The sequence below is a fragment of the Microcaecilia unicolor genome, chromosome 5, assembly GCF_901765095.1.
Source record: "Microcaecilia unicolor chromosome 5, aMicUni1.1, whole genome shotgun sequence".
Lineage (NCBI taxonomy): Eukaryota > Metazoa > Chordata > Amphibia > Gymnophiona > Siphonopidae > Microcaecilia > Microcaecilia unicolor.
Window position 1 is genome coordinate 300,763,388 of NC_044035.1, and position 26,067 is coordinate 300,789,454.

General features: G+C 44.5%; 1 protein-coding gene across 1 annotated transcript in view; it reads right to left on the reverse strand.

Moving 5' to 3' along the window:
• Positions 1–26,067, reverse strand: part of FTO (FTO alpha-ketoglutarate dependent dioxygenase) — a 748,586-nt gene that overhangs the window by 494,670 nt on the left and 227,849 nt on the right. The window contains exons 5-6 of the mRNA XM_030204316.1: positions 23,081–23,160; positions 4,775–4,918 (exon numbers count right to left, since the gene is read on the reverse strand). Coding sequence (XP_030060176.1) covers positions 4,775–4,918; positions 23,081–23,160 — 224 coding nt within the window. The remainder of the gene's footprint in view (positions 1–4,774; positions 4,919–23,080; positions 23,161–26,067) is intronic.

Below are 26,067 nucleotides of genomic sequence, written 5' to 3' on the forward strand. Positions count from 1 at the left end.
CAGGGTAGTGTGGGCATGCACTACCCTACCACGGCTTAGAAAAAGGGCCCCTAGAATCTGTGAATCAACCTCCTGGTTGGCTTGCGCAGTTTCCCGTGGTAGAAATGTGGGGGATCTTAGCGGTATATAAGCCCTAGTTTGATTTGATTTTCTACCATGGTGGCGGTCCCAGCGGTAATATATTCAAGTAACAGTATATTACTTACAATGTCAAAACAAAACATAATAGAACATTTTAATTGACAGTGAAAGGTATAAGTAAAGATGGAACGTATAGATAGGTAAGAGAGTAAGGTGACTAATTTAAAGAAAGTTAACATATAGATAGGTATGAGAGTAGAGGATTTAGAAAATAAGGTGACTAATTTAAAGAAAGGTGCACATGAGGATACATACTTGGCTATGAGGATAATTTTCCTAGGTTGGGAGTCCAACAAAACCCAGAGAAATTGTGGCTAAAATGTAGCCACATACATTTACAACTGCAAAGGCGCAGGCATAAATGTACATGATTGAACTAGATAAATAGGTATGTATCTTATACCTTCATGATGCTGCTCACTGCCCACCCAAACAACACCCCTGAACATGTCTACACGTGGGTCGCGTACAAGTATGCTCTTACTTCTCAGTGTATATTTATATATATGCAGGCATAATTTCACAAGAGGCCTTTTATGCACATACCAAAAAAAAAGCCTTCAAAAAATTTCCATCCTGCATTACCCAAGGGAAGTAATATAATAAAGGAATTTTTGTGCGAAAACTCCTTTTCACAAACATAAAATTACCTTTATCTATGGTGCTGAAAAAAATGAGCACCAGCTCTAAGTTGGGTGTAAATCCCTGTGCATAAATTAGACACGGTTCTGCCATATTCTGTAACACTATGCACAAATTCTTGAAATGGCCATGACCCGTCCATGCCCCTCCCATGGCCATGTCCCCTTTTAGATCCTCGCACAAAAATTTACATGTGCATCTTTATAGAATAGTGCCTAGCAAGATGTGCACATAAATTCTAATTTTTGCCCATTAGTTCTGATAATTATTAGCACTCAATTATTGGTAGAAATTGGTTTGTTACTCAAATTGGGAGCGCAAATTGGGCACGCACCCAAATTTATGTGCAGAATTTTGTACGCAATACATAGAAAACGAGGGTTTGTGTGTAAAGGTATGTGCAGTTCTAAGATGGCATGCACTTTAACACAACCCACATGCAGTCGAAATCAGAGGCACATCTTGGAGGAGAGTGGGCAGAGTCACAATTTATGTGTATTGTCTAAAAAATGTGTGTGTACATGTGCACTTCACATACAAACATTTATGCCTGTTCCAGAACAGGCGCAAATATCTATGGCTTCATTTTAGGTATGATTTCTGCTTCTCTGCTCCTTGTATTACATAAATACAAATATGTCTTTATTCAGTAGGCTAGCAATGGGTTTTTACTTGGACTTCACATATACACCACATGTTAAAATATTATCCTCCGACCCCTCATTCTATAACAGGTCATCTTAAGTTAGCCACTGATTGTGTTCATAAGTTAAAGAATACTAGCACATCCAGGCGCGACTGCTACAGTTATATGCTAAAGTGCTAGCCACGTACTCAGCAGTATTCTATAACATAGGTGTGCAACTCACTTAGATGGAAATTCTATATATGGTGCCTAAAAAATCAGTGTTGAAATCAGTGTCGACTAAGCGTATTCTATAAATGGTGCCTAGATTTAGGTGCCGATTATAGAATACACTTTTTTGATATTTCAGTGCCTAAATCTATGCTTATCCATTTATACCAACAAAAACGTGGAATAAATCCAAGCACGAAGATTTAGGCGCACTGGGCCCAACTTATATAACAATTTGCACCTCCAACGTTCCATGTCTGGCTGCCTGGGTTCGTAACATCTCCTGACGTCAGCCAGCCTCCAGCATTCCATTCCCCCTCACTGTCCCGCCCTCGCATTAAGACTTAATGACGTCAGAGGGCGGAACAGTGAGAGGGAAGGGAACGCTGGAGGCGAGCTGACGTCAGGAGGGATGTTACGAACGGGACGGAAGCCAGCGCCAGCCAGCCAGAGAACGTTCAGGTACAAATCGCGGGGAGGAGAGAATCGCGGGACATCGAGGGGAGGGAGGGAGGATGGGAAGGGGAGGGCAGGGCAGAGGAGAATTGATGGACATGGATGGGATGGGAGGACAGTAGAGGAGAAAATCGCGAGACACGGATGGGAGGGCAGGGAAGAGGAGAATCGCTGGACATGGAGGGGAGGGAAGAATTGCTGGACATGGAGGGGAGGGCAGGGGAGAGAGAAAAAAAAAGCTTGCACGACAGCCTTCCTAGGGCCCATTTCCTTGTTGAGGAAACGGGCATGGTTCCACTACTATTCAATAACTAGGTGTGTAAATTTCAAATGCCCAAGAAACGCCCATTTTCCTGCCCATAACCATGCCCCCTTTTGCCTGTGTACGTAGAAGTTTAGCTCAGTGCCAATTAGTGCTCATTATTGCTTAAGTGCTATCGGTGCTCATTAGCTTGTTATACTTGTTAAATTACGTGCATTGTTATAGAATCTGCGCCGATTTCAGTGCTGATCTCTAGGCGAGCTATATAGAATTCGGGAGTTAGCGCTGAACTACAAGGGGGCATACACATGGGTGGGGGCTAAAGCGCAAATTTGAGTCTGCTACTGACAAGGCATACATGGATGCAACTAAATACTGCCATGTAAATACCGACTTCTGCTAGTATTCTATGCCATTATAGAATTAGAACTAAGCATGCTTTATGTTGGTGCTAACTTTTAGTGATCTCTAAAAATTTACTCCCCAAGGACGAGATTCTATATATCATGCCTATCAACACCAAAACAAACTATGCATAAATTTCTACGCAGCTTATAGATACGCTGCATTTGTCCGTGTGACTAAATTTAGTCACGGGCAGTTATGACAAGTAAAACTTGGCTTAAATATCAATGCCTAAATTAGGTGCAGACCGGGTATATTCTAACACAGCACGCATAGATTTTAGAAATGCCCATGACCCCCCCCCCCCCTCATTCCACGCTCATGGCCATGCCCCCTTTTCAACTATGTGACTTAGAATTTACACACATCACATTATAGAATACGCTTCTACAGTTAATTGGTGTCAATAATTGCTTTGTGATTGGCAATTATCAGTCCTGATTAGCTAGTTAACTAATCAAGTTACGCGAGCAAATCCAGAATATGACTGGATTTGTGAGCACAACTTGAGTCACACTATATAGAATCCGGGGCAAATGTGTAATGATGAAGTCTGGAAGCCATCTTATTTATTATTATTAGGATTTATTTACCGCTTTTTTGAAGGAGTTCACTCAAGGCAGTGTACAGTAAGAATAGATCAAACATGAGCAATAGGCAATTACAGCAGTAAAAATATTCGAAAGCAATACAAAGTATGGCATGGTATACTAGCAATGTCAACACAATACGTAACAGAACATTATAATTGGTAGTGAAGGGTAAGGCAAAGTTGTAACATATAGATGGGTACTGCATTATACAAATTCTAACAGAGTTCAGTTACAAATGTACTTTATTGCATTTTAATATATCTGGTATTTATCATATGTCATTACAAAGAATGTTAAGAAACATATTTATTATAGATGATATACAAATCATAATATCATTTTTAAAAAGTATTAGAGCACAAAAAATAAAGCAGAAGTTATGGAATGATTATGTCATTCCACTGTTGAGGGTTTTATAGTAGCACAGACTGCACTTTAAGATTATTTCTTTGGTCTATAAAAGTCTTTATCAGGCTGTCTCATATTATCTAAAGAGTCCTTTTACTAAGCTGCTGTAAGCGCTATCGTGTGCTAACTGCAGCTTAACATGGCTTACCCTGGGACACACTCAGGCGTCCAGCGATAAGTTCCAAATTGGCTTGCAATACCTGCGTGCTAAAAAATATTTTAAAATTTTTGTTGGAGAGGGTATGTCTGGGGGGGGGAGGGGTAGAGAGTATGCATTCCTGTGCTAATCAGTCAGTGCATCAGCATTACGATGCGCTAACTAGTAGCACAAAATTACCGCATGAGTCCTTGCTGCCTACAAAATAGGTGTCGAAAAGTGCTCCAAAAGTAATTCTTTTTTAATGGCTGCATGCTAATGGCAACATTAGTGCATGGCCTTTAATAGAAAAAATAGGAAATCGGTTATTTTCCGGCTGTGGTAAAAACGGCTTAGCGCGTGGGAAAAAAATCTGAGTAAGGTTGTGCTAAGGCCGCTTTTTATCGCAGCTTAGTAAAAGGATCTCTTAGGGATTTGTAACATCCATATATCCCTTCCAATGCATTGAGATTGTCTCAGCTGGCTTTGTTATCAATCCCTACTTTCTTAATACTGTGCATGCCAACAGAATGAACTTCTTTTAGAAATTTCCACAAAGCCTTCTTTAAAATTTCAGAAAAATATTAACACTTCCTTTTCAATAGGTATATTAAATTTATTGGAGGTTTTTTATTTTATTTTGATCATATGTTGATTTATTTTGCTTGTATTGTAACTATGTTATGGTTTTATGTCTGGTTAGTTATTTTTATTTTGCTGTTATATTTATATTATAATCCATTTCAGAAGTTTGATTGCAAGCACAATATCAAATCTGCACAAAATAAATAAATAAATATTTCAGAGTATACACACTGGACATCAGAAAAGTACACAAACTTTAAAGTAATTTAAAGAAAATGAATTGCACTCACCTCATTGTGGATTTTTTCCACTTGCTCTATCAGTGTGCCTTCTAGTGACTTCAGAATTATAATTCCTGAATCAGTCTTCTTTTCCGAGTTCTGTAGGGCAACCTGGCACCGTGCAAAGATATACTCTAGTGTGCCTGTTGAGCTCTGCCAAATGAAAATAAATTAATATGTTTGATACCAATTCCATTTAAGCCAAACCCCCAAATGCTGGATGCTAATCATAATGGCAAGAAAGGCAATTCTATAACAGGGTGCCCACATTTACGCACCTCTTGCACACGTAATGTAGCAAAAGGTAGCACTTATGGACACAGAATCCTTAAGCACTATTCTATATGAGCGCACACAAATGTCATCGTTTGTGAATGCAATGGAATCATACATGTGGGCGGAGAATGGACATGACATGGGCGGGTCTACCATTTATGCATATCATTTACAGAAACCTGTAAGTTACGTGAGACCTTGTTGCATTTAGCTACCCACAGTTACACCAGGCGCACCAATAGCAGGTTACACTAGCATTTTATAATGGAAACTGGGCACCCGGAGTCATTATAGAATACGCTTCTCTTGCACATTATTGGGATGCCTACAAGAAGGTGCCCATGCGTAGAATTGCTCCATATGTAGGGGTCCTTTTACTAAGCTGCGGTAAAAGGGGGCCTGCACTGGCATCAGTGCACGTTTTTGACGCACGCTGAGGGCCCCTTTTACCACACAGGGTAAAACGTTTTTTTTTGTTTTTTTTTGGAAAAGAAATGGTCATGCAGTAAGTGATTCACTTACTGTGCGGCCATTTCAGGGGGGAGCACACTTACTGCCACCCATTGAGGTGGTGGTAAGGGCTGCTGCGCTAACCCAGCAGTAACCAGGCAAAGCTGCCTGATTACTGCCGGCTAAGCACTGGCGCTAAAAAAATATAAAATATTTTTGTGGCACTGTAAATGGCGTGCTCTGGGGGTGGGAACTACCACCAGGCTCCTGTGGTAGCCCGGTGGTAGTTCTGGATTGGTGTGCGGCCCCTATATTACAAAGTTCTTATTGTTATAACTCGAAAAAGACGCTTATATGCCTTTATAAAACAGATTCCTAAAAGCAGTTTGAAAAGCACATAAATACTGTCAAGCACATTTACACCAGCTCCAAGAGCCCTGTTTACTAAGGTGCGTTGGTGTTTTTAGTGCGCCTACACTTAGCGTGTTCACTAACCATGTAGGCACCTACAGGGATATTGTAGGCACGTACATGGTTAACATGCATACATATTTAACGCATGTTAAAAATGTTAACACGCCTATAACACTGCTTAGTAAACAGGGCCCCAAATTTGGTGACTACTCATGTACTCTATGCGCAAACCTATGTATTTTATATTAAAAAAAAAACTTTAGTACATTGCAATTTCACCTCCCCTACACCTCAACTATGCCCTAAGAAATGCCTACATGCGGATCATATAAAAGTAGATACACATGCTCCATTTGTGTGCTTTTTCATCCATATACAATCATACAGTTTTATAAAAAGCCCTTTCAGCTGAGTGAAATAGGTTTTATAAAATTATTCTTAAAATACCTTTGCTTTCATTTATTTTTGTGAAGAAAACATTTACAGTATTAGTTGTAGGAAAGAAAATATGAACATTTAAAATTGCAGAGTTATTTCCACAAGCAATAAAGCAAGAGACTGGAAATGGCCTCCAATTTAATGCTTCCGTCCTGCACTACAAAAATGCACAGAAAAAAAGAATATGATGGTGAGTGTTGCAGGTCTGGCTGTTATAAGTATATTTTGGTTTCAACAGGGTGACTTCCCATGCTCACATGAGAAATATAAATATATTTGCTAACACAAAAGAAAAGGCTATATCCACATAAGAATCTTTTCAGTTAAATATTTATAACATCAGTTGAATCCCCAGGAATAACCTTGAATAAGGATCTCCTGGTAGCCTACTTCTTTGTATAACATTTCCATCCTATACAATGCTGGGTCACAAAGGTTTGTACAAACAAAGTGCAGGCTTCCAAAGCGGAAAGTCTTCAAACTGTGGAAGCAAATGTGCATTTTAATATTTGAACAACACAGCAGTTCATGTAGTGGGTCAAGACAGTTCATCTTTCTAGCTAAGCTAAAATAAGGAACAAAGACATCTCACTTCATTCAAGTCCTGTTTTCTCATACTCGTTTCAACCACATAAGTACTAAAAATGCAAAATATGAATTATAAATTCCTGCTTTATATTTAAAATAATATAACTTCTTCCACATAAAGGATGGGCTTGTATAAGCCCTTTTGGCACATAAAACAGTGTTTTATGCTCTAAAAAATGGCCACTTATAAAATTACCCAAGGGTATGCCTGCATAAAAGAATGTGCTGCCCACGCGTAACACACACTTCTACTCTATATATGCCTAGTTGTCACCGGGGATGGATTTTCGGCAGAGTGGAGGCAGCATTGGCACTTACACATCTATTTTATAAAATATACACGTGTCAATTTTTGCAGACATATATATGCGCATAGGTACACATAGTAAGTGCAAAGCCTGTTCTGTAAATGCAGGGGACATGCCCAGCATCGGCCCTGGGAGCACCTGTGCCACGAATATGGTGCCAGCCTACGAAAATATAACAGTAGCAATTCTGCATCGCACCCTTTCCCAGTCAAAACCTGCCCCCAATATCTCCCTCCTGATCTGATATCCCCAAGCAACCCCCCTCCATGAAAATCCCTCCAAATCGATCCAATTCCTCCAAGCAGATCTCCCATCTGATCTCAAAGCTATCAAAGTTCAGTAGAAGTCCCCCTCTGCACCCACCCCATCTAGATCTGGACTGGATGCCAAATGGTTGTTGTATAATGTTGTAAAACCCTAGCAGAAGTATTGCAAGACTATGACTAGTGATCAAAGGCACCATTTTGCTTCAAGAGCCAGATGGCAGAGCACAGATTGTCCATTTCTATGAGCGAAGGAGCTCCAGCTTCTGTAGCATATCTAGTTACATACAGTGAAACAGAGAAGTTAGGGAATTCCTCATTTTAAACTGCTTCTCAGAGACTTCTGTGTGAAGGTCAAAGGTGAATGGCTGCCTAAAATTTGCATACCTGGTGTGTAACCAATAATTGGTATGAATACCCCCTGATAATGTGCTCCTTGGCGCTCAACCACAACAAAGCTTGAAAGGACAAAAATTAGAGAACCACTGGAAAGATGCCAGGGTGGAAAGCAAGTGATATGAAACAGCCCTTTCTGACAGCAAGCTAAAATGGTGTAGCTGGCTTACAGGCCAAATTAATGGCAGAGCCCATGGAGGCAAGCACAGAAAGCATGATACACTAGGAGTGGGACTCAGACCTGGAGGAGCACAACCAGAATGCTAAATTACTCACAAAAGCTGATCTCAGAGCAATGCTCGCCAAACTAAACCAGGATCTTAAGCGGGAGAAGGTAAGCAGTAGTTGCGAGCTGAAATAAATGTTGGCTAGACTTCAAGAAGGGCTGATGATTCTAGGCCAGAGGATGGAGTAGGAAGAACATGTCATCGATGAGCACAGCAAGGCCTTGAGCATGCGTTGAGCCCAGTCAGATCAACTAGAGGTGAAAGCTGAAGTGGGTTGACTTAGAGAACTATTCCAGGAGAAATCAGAAAAGGGAAGAAAAAAAAACAACCAATACCAATTACACCCACAAGTCCACATCAAGGAGAGAAAATGATCATAATAAAAAGAAAAATTATTAAGAAAACCAAGCAAAACATGCTAATATTCAAGCTGAATTCCAATCTATTCCCTAGATCTTAGTTTTCTGATGCTCCTATACAACTTCTCCAGCAGGGTAGGATCATAAAAAATGTATTTCTTATCCTTGAGACGAATCAAGGAAAATGCAATTTAAAAAAAAGGAAGCTCCCAGAGCAATCACTCTGGTCTTTAAATTGCAGAAAAAGTTTCCTGCTTTCCTGAGTGCAAAAGTCTCCATATGTTATGACCAGGGGTCTGCTGGCAAAATTTTAACAACAGGCTCTCTCTCCGGGCAAAACCAGCCCTGAAATTTGGGGGGGGGGGGGGGGGGGGGGGGGGGGGGGAATACATGCCTCTCTCTCCCCTCCCTTGTGCGGGCACACTAGGCATACCTTTGCCGAGCCCCACCAGCCAATAAATGGACTGCCACCATTCTCTGCTGCTTGTTTCTGGCTCTGAGCAGCATTATGGCACCTTCTTGCGCTTGCATGAAAAGTCCCAGCCTGATGCTTAGAGTCAGAAACAAGGAGCAGGGAGAAGCAGTATATTTACTTGGCTGGTGGGACCAGCATCACTACCAGCAAAGTAAAAGAGAATTCAGGAGGGGGCCCAAGCCCACATTTTGGGAGTCAGTTGTTAAAGTAGCCATGGGGAGGCCTACTTTAACAACTGGCTCCCAAAATTCTTAAAAACTTAACAAACGGCTCTCGCGAGCCCGTGAGAGCCCACTCCAGCACACCACTGGTTATGACTGGAGATGTGTGAGCCCTTGTGCCCCGACTGAGCACGGCGAAGATGGAGAGATGCCGTACTCGGTCAGGCAGCCAGACAACCCCTAGCTTCACCTGGGAAGCGACCACCATTCACCGAGAGTTGAGCCCTCAGCTGCAGGTGGCCACCAGGACTTCTGGAACCGGCAGGGTTGCACAGCCGCTGACCAGGATGGCAGGAATACAGACACAGTCCAGCACCAGAACTCCGAATAGGCAAGTATAGTCAAAAATCAGTCCAGGGTCAAGGCAGGCAGCAAACAAGCGAAATCCAACAACTAGCCAAGGTCCGGAACACAGGAAATCAGGAACAGGAGATAGCCGGCGAACAGCACTCCGACAGCAACACCTCAGAACAATTGAGGCCGAAGCAAAGAAGGCCTGGAGGCAGTGCTTTAAATAGTGAAGCAATCAGAGCAAACCAAACTCAGGTGCATCCAACATGGCAGCCCCCATAGGAGATCCTCCCACGACCAGATATGGAGTTCCTTCCTGTTCTTGTTTAGACAAGATGGCTGCCCCCTCCTGCCCCCTGCTGCTCTTGCTCCAAGCCGGATGATGGCTGCCGGGTTAGGAAACAGAAACCAACCCATCCTGGAGAAGTGTAGCAGAGCATAACACCATAAGAGTAGCTTGAGAGGTAATGATATAATAAGTATCCTCCAAGAAGGCCATTAACTCCCCTGGCCCAAGGCCAGGCATGGTGGCCCCGTCTTCAGATCTCCTAACTGACAATGGCATATAAGTACATTTTCAAAGAAAATGAAGATACATACCTGTAGCGGGTATTCTCCAAGGACAGCAGGCTGAATATTCTCACTGATGGGTCATCGTCCGCGACAGCCCAGGAGACCGGGACAAACTTTCAAAGCAAAGAAGTCTCTGGAAATGTCCGTAGTGCGGGAGCACAGTGCGCATTCGCGAACGGCTTCCCACCTGCGACGCAAGCGTGTCCTTACTTACTTTAATAAAAAGCAAAATATAGAACTGGAACAACTCCAAATTGGAGGAGGGAGAGTTTGTGAGAATATTCAGCCTGCTGTCCTCGGAGAATACCTGCTACAGATATGTATCTTCATTTTCTCCGAGGACAAGCAGGCTGAATATTCTCACTGATGGGGTATCCCTAGCACCCAGGCTCACTCAAAACAAAGAACATTGGTCAACTGGGCCTCGCAACGGCAAGGACATAACATAGATTGACCTAAAAAGAAACACAACTGAGTGAGAGTGCAGCCTGGAACAGAACAGAAATGGGCCTAGGAGGGTGGAGTTGGATCCTAAACCCCGAACAGATTCTGCAGCACCGACTGCCCAAACCGACTGTCGAGTCGGCTATCCTGCTGAAGGCAGTAGTGAGATGTGAGTGTGTGGACTGATGACCATGTTGCAGCCTTGCAAATCTCTTCAATGGAGGCTGACTTCAAGTGAGCCACTGACGCAGCCATGGCTCTAACATTATGAGCCGAGATATGGCCCTCTAGAGTCAACCCAGCTTGGGCATAAGTGAAGGAAATGCAATCTGCTAGCCAATTGGAGATTGTGTATTTTCCGATGGTGACTCCCCTCCTGTTGGGATCAAAAGAAACAAACAACTGGGCGGACTATCTATAGGGCTTAGTCCGCTCCACGTAAAAGGCCAATGCTTTCTTACAGTCCACGGTGTGCAACTTATCTTCAGCAGGGTATGAGAATGGGGAAAAAATGTTGGCAAGACAGCAAAGTGGTTCAGATGGAACTCCGACACCACCTTCGGCAAAAACTTAGGGTGCATGCGGAGGACTACTCTGTTATGATGAAACTTGATATAAGGTGCATGCACTACCAGGGCTTGGAGCTCACTGACTCTACGAGCTGAAGTAACAGCCACCAAGAAAATGACCTTCCAGGTCAAGTACTTTAGATGGCAGGAATTCAGTGGCTCAAAAGGAGCTTTCATCAGATGGGTGAGAATGACATTGAGATCCCATGACACTGGTGGAGGTTTGAGTGGGGGCTTTGACAATAGCAAACCTCTCATGAAACGGACCACTAAAGGCTGTCCAGAGATAGGCTGACCTTCTACACGCTGATGGTGTAAGCACTGATTGCACTAAGGTGTACCCTTACTGAGTTGGCCTTGAGACCAGACTCTGACAAGTGTAGAAGGTATTCAAGCAGGGTCCGTGTAGGACAAGAAAAAGGATCTATGGCCTTGCGGTCACACCAGACGGCAAACTTCCTCCATTTGAAAGAATAAGACTTCTTCATGGAATCTTTTCTGGAAGCAAGCAAGACTCAGGAGACACCCTCCGAAAGACCCAAGGAGGCAACTTCTAAGCTCTCAACATCCAGGCCGTGAGAGCCAGAGACTGGAGGTTGGATGTAGAAGTGACCCCTCATTCTGGGTGATGAGGGTCGGAAAACACTCCAATCTCCACGGTTCTTCAGAAGACAACTCCAGAAGAAGAGGGAACCAGATCTGACGAGGCCAAAAAGGAGCAATCAGGATCATAGTTCCCCAGTCTTGCTTGAGTTTCAGCAAAGTTTTCCCTACTAGAGGTATGGGAGGATACGCATACAGAAGGCCTGTCCCACCAATGTAGGAGAACAGCATCTGATGCTAGTCTGTCATGGGCCTGAAGTCTGGAACAGAATTGAGGGACTTTGTGATTGATCTGAGTGGCAAAAAGATCCACCGAGTGGGTGCCCCATGCTCAGAAGATCTTGTGGACAACATCCATGTTCAGAGACCACTCGTGAGGTTGCATGATCCTGCTCAACCTGTCGGCCAGACTGTTTTTTACACCTGCCAGATACGTGGACTGGAGAAGCATGCCGTGATGATGCGCCGAAAGCCACATCCTGACGGCTTCCTGACACAGAAGGCGAGATCCAGTGCCCCCCTGCTTGTTGGTGTAATACATAGCAACCTGATTGTCTGTCTGAATTAGAATGATTTGATTGGACAGCCAATCTCTGAGAGCATTTCAGATCGCTCGTAATTCCAAGAGGTTGATCTGAAAATCTTTTTCCTGAAAGGACCAAGGCCCAGATGCATCAATCAAACGTTAAAAAAAACTAATACGTAAAAGTCCTAACGAATTTGAAAAAGCGTAGAATGCACCAAAAAAACACGTTCAGTGCGGTATTGAAAAGCACAATGTATTAAACATTCGTAATCCCCGTCGGTAATCGGACCCTAAAGCATGCGCAGAGCAGCCAAGCGTTATGCTGGCTGCTCTGTGCATGCCACAAACGTCAAAACAAAAAAAAAAAAAACCACAACACAAACACGTGGCTCCCCGCTTCCCCCTGCACTAGATGAAAATAAAACAAAAATTGAAATAGATCGGGAGGGGGCAAGGGCGCTCGTCAGGAGCGTCCTGCATGGATGACCTTGCCCCCCTCCCCCCCGCTGCTCCCCGCTTCCCCCTGCACGAAAAATCTTAATTTTAGCAGCCCCGGTCCCCCTCCCTTCCTGTTCCTTTCTCTCTTCTCTGCCAAAGCTCCGCCTCCCATCATCCTCGGCCCCCGTGCCCCGCCACCCCCCCTGAGGTCGTCGACGCCGCTCCCCCCCTCCACCGGGACCCCCCTCCGCATTACCGGGTCCGCGCAGCCCCTCTCACTTCTGTCTGAAGGCGCTACGCGGGCAGGAAGAAGATCTGTTCGTCGCCGAGTCTTCATGACGTCTCTCCTTTTCTGTATTCCGTTTTCACAGTGGCGTAGCGAGGGCTGCTGACACCCGGGGCGGGTCACCGCTGCGCACCCCCCCTGGGTGCAGCGCGGTGCACCCCCCCCCCTTCAGAGCACATACTTACCACTGGTGCTCCGCCCCAAGTGCACATCGTTGCTGGGAGCTGCGTCGGCTCCGTTGGTTCCATGCTCTCTCTACCCCGGAACAGGAAGTAACTTGTTCAGGGGCAGAGAAAGCAGTGAACCTGCGAAATCGACACCCCCCAGCGGCGTGCACCCAGGGCAGACCGCCCCCTGCCCCCCCATTCCTACGCCACTGCGTTTTCGTTAGCTGCTTGCTTCGTTGGAAAAAGGCCTTTAATGCATGCAACGGTTAGGAATTTCCTTCGTTAAAGGGTTGTTAGAGGGTCGTTAAGGTTTAGTGCATCTGGCCCCAAGTTCCTTGAGTGAGAAGTCCATCTACATGAGCTCCCCACCCCAGGAGGGATGCATCCGTCGTCAGCACTTTTCGTGGCTGAGGAATTTGGAATGGACACCCCAACGTTTGAAGCCGCTGGGAGTCCTCGATGACATGGACGGGAAAACAGCGGCTGCAAAATTAAACGACTCGATCGTGCCAACAAAAAGGCACAAAAAAGGGAAAAATAACCCGACCTAGCAGCCTAAGGGCGGCCGTGACGGAAAAAATAAGAAAACTTACAAAGGTGAAGAAAACCTAAAATGTACAGGAAAAAAGGGGCTTCTTTTTTTTTATATTGAAGAGAAGATAAAATCAGCTGAAAAAAAGTAAGGGAGAAGTGTAAACGCGTACCCAGGTCTCCTGAGCCAAAAGAAAATGCTGCCTAACAAAAGGCATGATTCTTCGATCGCGGATCAAAAGAACTAAGTAAGGACATGCTCGCGTCGCGGGCGGGAAGCCATTCGCGCATGCACACTGTGCTCCCGCACGACGGACGTTTCCAGAGACTTCTTTTTTGCTTTGAAAGTTTGTTCTGGTCTCCTGGGCCGTCGCGGACGACGACCCATCAGTGGTTCACAGAAAAGCGACAAAAAGGAAAATGGTAACAGAATTCAAAAATGAATGGGATAAACACAAAGGAATCATGTATGGAAAGAAAGGAACCAAGTAAACTTAGCGGTGCCTAGATGGCAACCCCAGTAATTAGGAAGCAAAGCCAGTGCCAGGCAGACTTCTACGGTCTGTGCCTTGATCATGACAGGGCAGATTTGGATGGGCTGGAGTGGGCTTTGATGATAGCTTCAGTAGATGAAGAACATGGCCAGTGCTAGGAAGACTTCTGCAGATTGTGCCCTGAAAATGGCAAAGACTAATCAAGATCAAGTATGCATATGTAGCATTGCCTCATATCTCATGCTATGAGTTTGTCTTGTTGGGTGAACTCAATGGACCGTACAGGTCTTTATCTGCTGTCATCTACTATGCTACTATGCCTGTCTCCTTAGACAGGCACGAGAATGGATCCAATGGACAAGTAATTCCTGCAACTTAGAACTAAAGAAGCAGATAGTTCACCTTTATTATTTAGCACAACTAATCCATGCAAAAGGGAAGGATTTAGTAAAATTTTAAAAACAGCAATTTAATGTTTGTTTGATGAGGTGGGATATGGAGCGTATGATGCAGATGCTATAGAATGAAGGCGAAATACTCACCTTATTCACCCATCATAGCCAATGGAAATTTTGCCTAGGATGGAGGGTTTGGGATTTCAGAGATGGTTACCATCTTACATATGATGGAAGCCAAAACAATGCAATAATCCCTTTTGAGAATCTGAAGATTCGGTATGGTTTAGGAAAACAGGATACCTCTATTTACAAATACAATATTATATGGTGGTGTCACAGAACGCCGATCACCCACCTGGGGTTATCCCTGCAGTCACTTAGAGTGTCTATCCTCAGCATAGCTCAGATACTCCTGTACCTGATGCTTGTGCTCTACATTAGCACCTCCTCCCGTCGACTGGGTCCCACTTGGCTCTGGGCGAGTCTCCCACTCTGAAAATATTCCCAGGTGATTTCCAAGTTACTGGGGCCACACTCCCAGTGGTTCCACAGTTCCTAGAAAGCATCCACAGGCCCCCAACACACAAACCACCAGGATTCTTAGTCAGTCCAGGACATCAAAGCCAATAAACAATTATGTTTAATTCATAAAAGTACTGAACAGTGAACTATAAAAACAGATGGAAAAAACAGCAAATAACAGATAACTGAGTAAGAATCAGTTATAAAACTATCTAAACATTTGTCACTACCTGGATAGTGCCTATGGAGTACAGGAAATATAGCTGCTCACAGGTTAGAGAATAAACTAAAATCCAGTATTTCTAGACTGAATTTGAGCTCCTGGGCCAATCAGAGCCCAGAACAACATATTTTTAAAGTAGCTGGCCACACTGCAGGTTACTACTCCATGTTAAACTAAAAAACAAAAACAGTCATTTCTCAGTAACAGCATTAAACATAAAACATGCACCACCTGCTGGCCAAACTAGAGAAATACACTTCATGAAATATTCTTGTAATTCATATGCTGGAAAATTCACCATTTTGCCACAGGTGGTTTATTAACTTGTAATATAGAAGCCCTGAAGAGAACATGTTTTGATCAGATGTAGCCAAAGAAAGAGGTAAAGGATTAATCGGGAAATATTGAAATGGTTAATTAAAACTGTATGGCTTTAAAATGCAATGGGAGGGGGGAGACAGTGGGAGTTAGAATAAGAAAAACTCAAATATTTATTTATTTAGTGACTTTGTTAAACTGCTTTATTGCTGATAGCATCACGGTGGTGTACTCAAATATGTGAATAGCGAAAGGAAAGGGAATGGGACGATATATCGCCTTTTCTGTGGTTTTTGCAACTACATTCAAAGCATTTTATATATATGGACCAAATTCTACAAATAAAGCCGAAAAATCAGTGCCCAAAAAATAACGCGCTAAGCGCTATTCTAAAAACAGCACTGAAAGTTAGGTGCCATTTATAGAATACACTTAGCACCGGGATCAGCTCCTGACTTTAGACGTGAAGATTTACACCAAGTAAACCCTGGTGTAAATCTTCATATCTAAATTAGATGCAGATCCCCCTTATTCTATAACAGTGCGCATAAATTGGAGGAACACTCCCGATCCGCCCATAACCCTCCCATGGTCGTGCTCCCGCTCCCTGTTTGGAGCCACGTTACAACTTACACGCAAATCTTAGTGACTAAAAATGCACACATTTCAATTAATGCCAATTAGTGCCAATAATTGATTATTAGTACCCAATTATCGATGCCAATTGGCTCCTTATTCAATTAAATTGAATGTGCAAATTGGGTGCACTCCCAAATTTGTGCAATTTTAAATGCCATTTTTAGAATTTTGGAGTATATGTTCTCAGTTTTTATAAGAAATTGATGGTATGAACCAGTGGCGTACCCAGAAGTCAATTTTTGGGTGGGCCAACAGGTTGAATGGGTGGGCACTAGACAGTGGTGTGCTGGTAAATGTTTAACAACAGGCTCTCTCCCCATCCACCTCTGCGCCCCCACCCCCCCGCGTCCACTTGTGCACCTCCCCTCAAAATTGCAGCGCTGGCTATAGCCGGGGAGAGAGCCTGGGGGGTGGGGGAGGCAATGCATTACTCTCTCCAGGAAAAAAAACATTAAATGATCCCAGGTTCCAATCTAATTCATGTTTAATGCGGGATAAAATGCCATAAATAAGTAAATAAGTATAAACTTTTAATGTGGAGCACCTGATTCTCAAAGTGGACATGTTCCAATCATTATAATGAAAATAAAATGATATTTTTCTACCTTTGCTGTCTGGTGACTTTGTTTTTCTGATCATACTGGCCCAGTATCTGATTCTGCTGCTATCTGTCCTCTTTACTCCGTTTCCAGGACTTCCTTTCCATTTATTTCTTTACTTTCCGCCTTTCTTCTTCATTTCTTGCTCTGGGTCCTCCGCAGACTTGACTGTCCAGTGGATCCAGCTTCTGCCTATTTTCTTCATCCATGTGCAATTTTCTCCTCTCTTCCTTTTCCCTCATCTCATCTCCTTCCTCACTCTTCCCTCCCCTCCATCCATGTCCAGCATTTCTTCTCTCTCCCTTCCCTCTCCTCCATCCATATCCAGCAGCCTCCTCTCTCCTGCCCTTCCCTCCATCCATCCATGTCCAGAAACCCTCCTCTGCCCCCTGCCCTCCCCTCCATCCACCCATGTCCAGCAACCTTCCTCTCTCCTCTTTCCTCCCCTCCATCCACCCATGTCCAGCAACCTTCCTCTCTCCTCTTTCCTCCCCTCCATCCACCCATGTACAGCAACTCTCCTCTCCCCTCCATCCATCCATAACCAGCAATTCTCTTCTCTCCCTGCCCCTATCCATCCATCCCCAGCAATTTTGTTCTTGCCCCTGTCCCCTCCATCCATCCATTCCCAGCAATTCTCCTCTCTCCCCTGCCCCCCACCTCCATTCATCCATCCATCCCCAGCAATTCTCCTCTCTCCCCTGCCCCCCACCTCCATCCATCCATCCATCCCCAGCAATTCTCCTCTCTCCCCTGCCCCCCACCTCCATCTATCTATCCATCCATCATCCCCAGCAATTCTCCTCTCTCCCCTGACCCCCACCTCCATCCATCCATCCATCCCCAGCAATTCTCCTCTCTCCCCTGACCCCCACCTCCATCCATCCATCCATCATCCCCAGCAATTCTCCTCTCTCCCCTGACCCCCACCTCCATCCATCCATCCCCAGAAGTTCTCCTCTCTCCCTTGCCCCCCACCTCCATCCATTCATCCATCATCCCCAGCAATTCTCCTCTCTCCCCTGCCCCCCACCTCCATCCATCCCCAGCAATTCTCCTCTCTCCCCCCTGCCCCCCCACCTCCATCCATCCATCCATCATCCCCAGCAATTCTCCTCTCTCCCCTGACCCCCACCTCCATCCATCCATCCATCCATCCCCAGCAATTCTCCTCTCTCCCCTGACCCCCACCTCCATCCATCCATCCATCATCCCCAGCAATTCTCCTCTCGCCCCTGACCCCCCACCTCCATCCATCCATCCATCCCCAGCAATTCTCCTCTCTCCCCTGACCCCCACCTCCATCCATCCATCCCCTGAAATTCTCCTCTCTCCCTTTCTCCCCACCTCCATCCATCCATCCATCATCCCCAGCAATTCTCCTCTCTCCCCTGCCCCCCACCTCCATCCATCCATCCCCAGCAATTCTCCTCTCTCCCCTGACCCCCACCTCCATCCATCTATCCCGTGACTCTCCTCTCTCCCCTCCCCTCCCATCCATGTGTCCAGCGATTCTCCTTCACCCCCATGCATCTTTCCCTCCCATTCCACCTGCCCGCCCTCTCTCAGACGGCAGCGCTTCCCAGACGCTGCCTACCGCCGCCACGATCTACCTCCTCCCTCTGTCTCACTCTCAACAGCAGCGGTAGCGTCGCGATTCAAACACGCTGCCTCCTGCTTCTAACCCGGAAGCGTCTCCTCTGCATAGGAGACGCTTCCGGGTTAGAAGCAGGAGGTAGCGTGTTTGAATCGCTACCGCTGCTGTTGAGAGTGAGACAGAGGGAGGAGGTAGATCGTGGCGGCGGTAGGCAGCGTCTGGGAAGCGCTGCCGTCAGAGAGAAGGAGGCAGATGCAGGATCAGCGCTGCCTGCTCCCTCTGCTCCGTTGCTGGGTGGGCCTGAACCCAAACTGGGTGGGCCTAGGCCCATCCAGGCCCACCCGTGGCTATGCCCCTGGTATGAACAATCTTATTGATATGTACTCTGATTTTTCCAAAAAGACAAATTTCAATAAACTGCCTTTCCCCATTCTCTGCTCTCCCAATATCCCCCCAAAACACCCCCTGCACAAACCTTCCCCATACCTAAAACTGCTCCACCACCCTGCAAGCTACCCACACTCTCCAAAACAACCCCAACTGCCCTAACACCCTACAAACCTACCACTGCAAATGCCATACCATCTTGAAAGCTGTCCTACCCCCTTATATTACTTCCCAACAGCTCCTACCATTTGCAAATTGCCACCACCCCCCAAATGCCCTATCACCCTGCAAACTGCCTTATCCAAAAATACCCCTCTGCACTTAACTGCCCCCACCCTCAAGGCTACCCCTACATTTCCTCCTACCTCGCAAACTGCCGAAACTTCAACTGTGCCTTGCAATTTTACCACTATCTTGCAAACTGCCCCCACTATTGTCACACCCTCCAAACTCCCCAACACCCAGTGGTGTGCTGGATCCGATTCCCACAGGCTCGTGAGAGCTGGTTATTTTTTTTTTTTATTTTGCGAGCCGGTTGTTGCACCAGATTAGCTGATACAGGAGTGATCCTCCTATGCTCCTGTACCATGCTATAGTGTTGTCCAATTCGCGTTTTGAATCGATTTGCCAATTCATTTTTGGCGAATCAATTCAAATCGATTTGTTTCTTTTAAAAATCGGATTCTTCGATTTGACTCCCCCACCCACATACCTTTTAAAAAAACTTGTTCTTTGCCGGCAGCAAGCACGAGCAGCCAGCAAAACTGCTCGTGCCAGCTGCACAGCCTTCCCAATGACACAACTTCCTGTTTCTGCAGAGGTGAGAATAAGCCAGAGGGAAGGCTTTGGGTCCTGTGTGAGTAGAGTACTCAGTTGCTCCTGTTTGCTGCCGAAGAAGATCAACAGTTTTAAAAGATACAGGTTTCTAAAAGACTAATGATTTTCCTGTGCGTTCTCAGATTTCAGTTTATGGGAAGTTTCACGGTGGCTTAGAGTCTTCATGCTACCTTCTTGTAGTACTGGTACCTACCAGCCACGTTTCCAAAAACATTTTCTTGTGTGTGTCCCAATTTGAATTATTCTGTGAGACTGAATTAGTTTGTGAGAACTATGATTATCTTTATGGTAGTAAATCTTTTAAAAATAATTTTCACTTGACTCTAAATTATGTTTTCCAATGTTATTACCATGCAGATGTCATGATCTGGGCGTGCACTTCTCTCCTACACAGCTTTAACTATTATACTTCTGACTGCTTTATTCATCTGCAGTGTCTAGATGTGACACAAATCAACTTCATGCACTGAATTTTATTTTATTTTTAGTTTATATAACTTTAGTTCACTTCATTATCTGAGAGGGTTATAGGGAAGTCATGTATATATGTTGCACCTGTTAAATACTGACTCACATATGTTCTGAGTGTCAACTTTTATGTGTATACTGTATTTGCCAGAGCAATTTTATATGCACCTACTTGATCTGTAAAAGGATAGCCCTTACTGACACTTTCCCTTCTCCCTTTATCTTTACATATCCATGGGTGGGTTATTATTATTATTAAATTTTTTTTGCTTTTTTTGAGAGAGACAGCCTGTTAAGCATTTACCAGCACACCACTGCCCACACCCATCAACCCCCAGCAATTGCCCCACCACCGCAATAGCTGGTCCACCTAATAAATACCACCTGCAACTGTTCCACCACCCCAAAAACTGCCCCATCCTCCAAAACAAACCCCTGTAACTGCTCTACAAACCCACTAATTGGCCTACCCCCAAAAATGACTCTCTCTCAACTGCACTACAACCCATAAATTGCCCTATCACCCTGCAAACTGAATCACCTCTCAAACAACTCTCCAGAACTGCCCCATATCCAAAAAATACTCCCTTAAGTGCCCCACCCTCAAAGTTACCCCCGCACAACTGTCCTAGCTCCATAATTGCACCACCATCCTGCAAAGTGCCCCATCCCCCAAAACCACCCCCAAACTACCTCACCATCCTTTCAAACTGAATCCTCCCAAAAGCCCCCACAACTGATCCATCACACCACAAATTGCTCCATCTCATAAAACTATCCCCATCCCACTGTACCACCATCCTGCAAAATGTCATGACCCCCCACCCCAAAAAATGCCCTGTAAACTGTACTAGTACCTCCAGCAATGCAATGCACAGAGAAAACACACAATAGAGATACGCATACACATACACATACACACATGCAGAGGGGATGGAAAGAATATCATGACATACGCTCTGCATGCTTTCCTCACTTATAGAATACTAGCAAAAACACGTTATACGTATGTATTCAGCGCATTAATGTTAGTGCCTATGTTACAGAATTACCCCCTATCTGTACAGAAAAAATGCTGACCTAATTTAAACCACTTAGATCTGTATTGGCACTATACATATGGTGGAGATTCTATATATGGTTCCTTAAAAAAAAAAAAAAAAAATCGGTGCTGAAATCAGTGCCTACTAATCGTATTCTATAATCGGTACCTAGATTATAAAATACACCGCTGATATTTCAGCGCCTAAATCTATGTGCATCCATTTATACCAACGAAAACATGGCGTAAATCCCAGCACGTAGATTTAGGCGCACCAGGCCAAATTCTATAACTAGGCATGTAAATTGCAGAATGCCCATGGAACAGCTATTTCCCTGCCCATAATCACACCCCTTTTTGCCTGCGCATGTTAGAAGTTCAGCGCACTTTGTTACAGAATATGCTTTTCAAGTTGTGTGCGTAAATTCTAATCAGTGCCAATTAGTGCTCATTACTGCTTGTTAAGTGCTGTTATCAGCGTTCATTAGCTTGTTAAGCTTGTTAAGTTACACGCATTGTTAATTTACATAGACACCATATGAAAAATGCTAGTACCAATAAAGATGTCACACCAGTGGGGTAGCACTTTACAAAACCAGAACACTGTACCAGTGATTTCATGGTAAGAATCCTGAAAGGGAACTTTAAAACAATACAGGAACGTAAGATCTTTGAAGTCAGAATGATTAAATATTTTGACACCCACCAGACAGGACTTAACAGGACTTAACAAAGACCTGGGTTTTCTAGCCCATTATAAACCATAAAATTGTACTGCTTTGTCACCCTCCTGTCTCCATGCATATCTCCCTGTCCCTCATCCACCTGACTCTTCCTGTCTCTCACCTATCCACCCCCATCCTGTTAGACTGTCACTGAAATGCTCTGATGTTTCACTTATATATACTAAATCGAAACACAAAAATATGTCAAAAATTCAAATTTGTGTATAAAAATATATAAGAATGGGGGCGACACTTCGGTTGTAAAAATTAAAAAACAGACTTTATTGATCAATGGATAGCAGGGAGAAAGGGACTCGACACAGCTGTGTTTCGGCCGTACAGGCCTGCGTCAGGAGTCTTCTCACTGCTGATTTCTTACACTATCCAAATTGTAGAGAGAATGTATGTGTCTCTTTCCTGATATTATAGCATTAGATAATACTTTTCCACTTGACTTAGTTTCAAGTATTATCTAACGCTATAATATCAGGAAAGAGACACATACATTCTCTCTACAATTTGGATAGTGTAAGAAATCAGCATACAGTGAGAAGACTCCTGACGCAGGCCTGTATGGCCGAAACACAGCTGTGTCGAGTCCCTTTCTCCCTGCTATCCATTGATCAATAAAGTCTATTTTTTAATTTTTACAACCGAAGTGTCGCCCGCATTCTTATATATTTTTATACACAAATTTGAATTTTTGACATATTTTTGTGTTTGAATTTTTTATTTTTATTATTTTTATTTTTGTCAGTCATCTTCGCTGTTTTGTTTGCTGTTGTTTCTTGCGAAGACTGGTTTCTTCTGTTTTTTGCGTCACTTATATATACTGTCATCTACCAACATTTGCTTATTTCCGAAGAAGGGCAACCTTCGAAAGCTAATCAAGAAATGTATTAAGTTATGTCCAATAAAAAAGGTATCATCTTATTTTCTTTTCCATGCATTATTTTATTTCTATTGATTACCTTGTGTTTAAACATTCACCCAAAAGTATTAATTAGATTAAGGGTATGTAAAACTTTACCATGTTTTGGAGTTGATGTATTGCACAAGAGCTTTATGTGAAATCCAATAGAAAACTATGCCATTTAATGACCACCAAGCATCTCAGGCTGGGAAAAAATTCAGTGACCTAACAGGACCTTATATTCAAACATTCTATATTTCGGTTACTACCAATAGGGCTGAAGAGTTAATGGGAAATCTTTTCTGCTTACCTCTGCCACTCTGTGAGTTGAACTAAACCGAGGCTGTAAACCAGACAGGACACAGTGCTGATGGGTCATATTGAGATCATCTGAGGACAGATTTAAAAACAAAGTTTAACCAAGCCCTGGAACATATTAAAATGAATGTCAGTCTCACTGAGTTTGAAAGCAGTAACTTGTATGCCAACCACAGGAATATGTGCAACCATAGTTCATGTTTTTACTATAGAACAAGTTTCTACTCAGCTATGACAATGGCAAATTTCTCTAACAAGTTATGTCTGTGTTTAGGGCACAGTTTTCAAATGCAAAAATAAATTGATTTATATATGTGCAATTAGAACATGAAACTGTATTTGACTGGTCTTTAGTATAAACTGACACATTTCTTAACTCCTTCTACCAATAGATTGATACTGCATTCAGGTACTTTGGATGGTTATGAATTTACTTTTCAACTATGAATGGGGTGAAGCATATTAGCTCAACTATCTAAATTCTGAAGAGCTACAACACTATACAGAAAAATGTGGGACTCAACAAAATCATCCAATGCTATTTAAAAATAGGCTTAAAAAAGTGGGCCAAGGGAGGAAGTGACGTCACGAGGCTGAATGGCCGCTTGATCCTCTAGCTCCGTACTCTCTCACCCAAAAAAAAGATACCCACAGCGGTTAAGAGCTTCTTCCGTCAGGAAACAAAACAGCATAAAGGAGGAGAGGTGATCCCCGGCGCGATGAGCAAAAAAAATCCCGCGCAGCCCTGGGACAGCGAGCGAATATCTGCGCGGCAGTCAGCGAAAGGCCCTCATCAGCCTGCGTCCCCTAAAGCCCGGAGCACGTGCGAGCTGGAATCGCTTGCCCCGAGTGATGAACGGGAGGACCCTGCCCTGCAAACGGCCCTCTCGACGGAGATAAAAAAATGCTTCGGAGCACTTCAAGCGGAGATCCGTGCATCCAAAGAGGAGATACTGGAGCACGTTGATTCTCTCAGTGCAGACTTGCGGGACTTGGGGGGCAGGGTGGAGGTGCTTGAAGAGAGAATGGACACGCAAGAAGAGAAAAACGAGGAGGCTGACAAGAGGCTGACTAAAATAGAAGAAAAAGCTGAAGAGCTGCAATATCATCTAGACGACATCGAAAATAGAGGGCGTAGGCAAAATCTCCGCTTTCGCGGGGTACCAGAGGCAGGAGGCCTAGAGGACGTCCCAGAGGTAGTGCGCACCATTTGCGCCAAGTTGATGGGGGACAGTTTGGATGTGGCGGTAATGGGCATTGACAGAGCCCACAGAGCGTTGGGGAAACCTAGAGACAACATGCCGAGGGACATCGTGGTCAGATTCATGGAATATAAAAGCAAGGAGCAGATTTGGCTAAAAGCTCGTCAGAGCCCCATGCAGGATTACAATGGCTCCAAGGTAGCAATTTACCAAGACTTGTCACTGTTTACTTTGAATCTAAGAAGGGAGATGAAACCTGTCATTGAAATTTTGACCAAAGAAAAGATTCCATACCACTGGGCTTTTCCATTCGCTATTTGTTTTGAGCTTAAAGGAGAGCGGATTCGATGTCGCAAAGTGGAAAAGGCATGGCAACATCTATTTACTGCAGGCATGGGTGAGAGACTATGCCGGCTGGGATGGCACCTACCACCAAGGCAAGACTGCAGCGGTGGAAGAGAGTGGAGAAAGCAGCGAAGAAGAATACATCCCACACTTGAGCAGGACAGTGTGGTTTCATGTAAACGAAACGGGGATCGCTGCCTTGGAGGCGGAATACTGCCAGAGATGGCTGTTTTGTTCTTGGATGGGAACGGGTTTGAAAAGTGAAGAGCTGTTGGGAGTGAATGTGAAATGTGAGGGTGGGATATGGGGTGCGGGGAGAGGGGACTGAGGGGTAATTCAAGTGTAAGTATACTGTTATTTTGCTACAACATTTGCTTTGTCTTGTTTGGCTAAGTGGGGTCTTGTCCTTCAATGTCCCAAGTAGTGAGGTTTAAACTACTTGGTGGGTGGACCCTAGAGGATGGGGGAGAAGGGAAGGGGAGGGGGGGGAGGGTTCGGGAAGGGTTAGTAGGGAAGGGGGGATATTAGGCGGGAGGAAGGGTGGGTATGTTTTAGGCCAGAGGTGGGAGGGGAGGTTAGGGACTAGACCAATCATTCATCCACTAGCTTGTTCTGGATGGACGTTAGATGGCGAACTTAAAACTTCTGACTTATAACATAAAGGGGCTGAATTCTCCCTATAAGAGGCATGCACTGGGGCGAGAACTCCGTTTGATGCACCCCCAGGTGGTCTTTTTGCAGGAAACTCATCTTCGTAGGAAGAACGAGGGGCTGCTCCCTTCTAAGTTGTATCCACTGGTGTGTTGTGCATCAGACGTGAAAGGGGCTAGGAAAAGAGGGGTGGCCATTATGTTTCATAAAGATCTTCAGGTCCAAATCCTGCATGAGAAACGTGAAGTGGAGGGACGGTACCTTTTTGTACATGCCATGTTGGAGCAGGAGGAGTGTACGTTGGCCTGTGTATACGCCCCTAACGAGAGGCAGGAACGTTTCTTCCTGCATCTCCAGAGGGATTTGCAGTCATTTGCCAGGGGTAGGGTGCTGGTGGCAGGAGATTTTAATGCAACCATGCAGCCTGGCCTTGACAGGTCAGCACCTCCGACTCCAAGTGATAACAGAGTCTCTCAGGCTTTGAAGAACTTGGTGGATGGCCTGGGACTTTGGGATGGGTGGAGACACGGGAACCCGAGAGGGAGAGATTACACTTACTATTCCCAGGTGCACTTGTCCTATTCTAGACTGGACTATATATTTGTTGAAAAGACTATGCTAAGCGGGGGAGGGGACTATTCTATTGGGAACATTTCAATTTCAGACCATGCCCCTGTGTGGGCGGTTATCCCCTCCCTTCGGGAGGAGTTACGGGATAGAAGATGGTCTCTCAATAATTGCTTGTTACAAGATCCTGACACGGTGGAAGGATTTGCCCCAA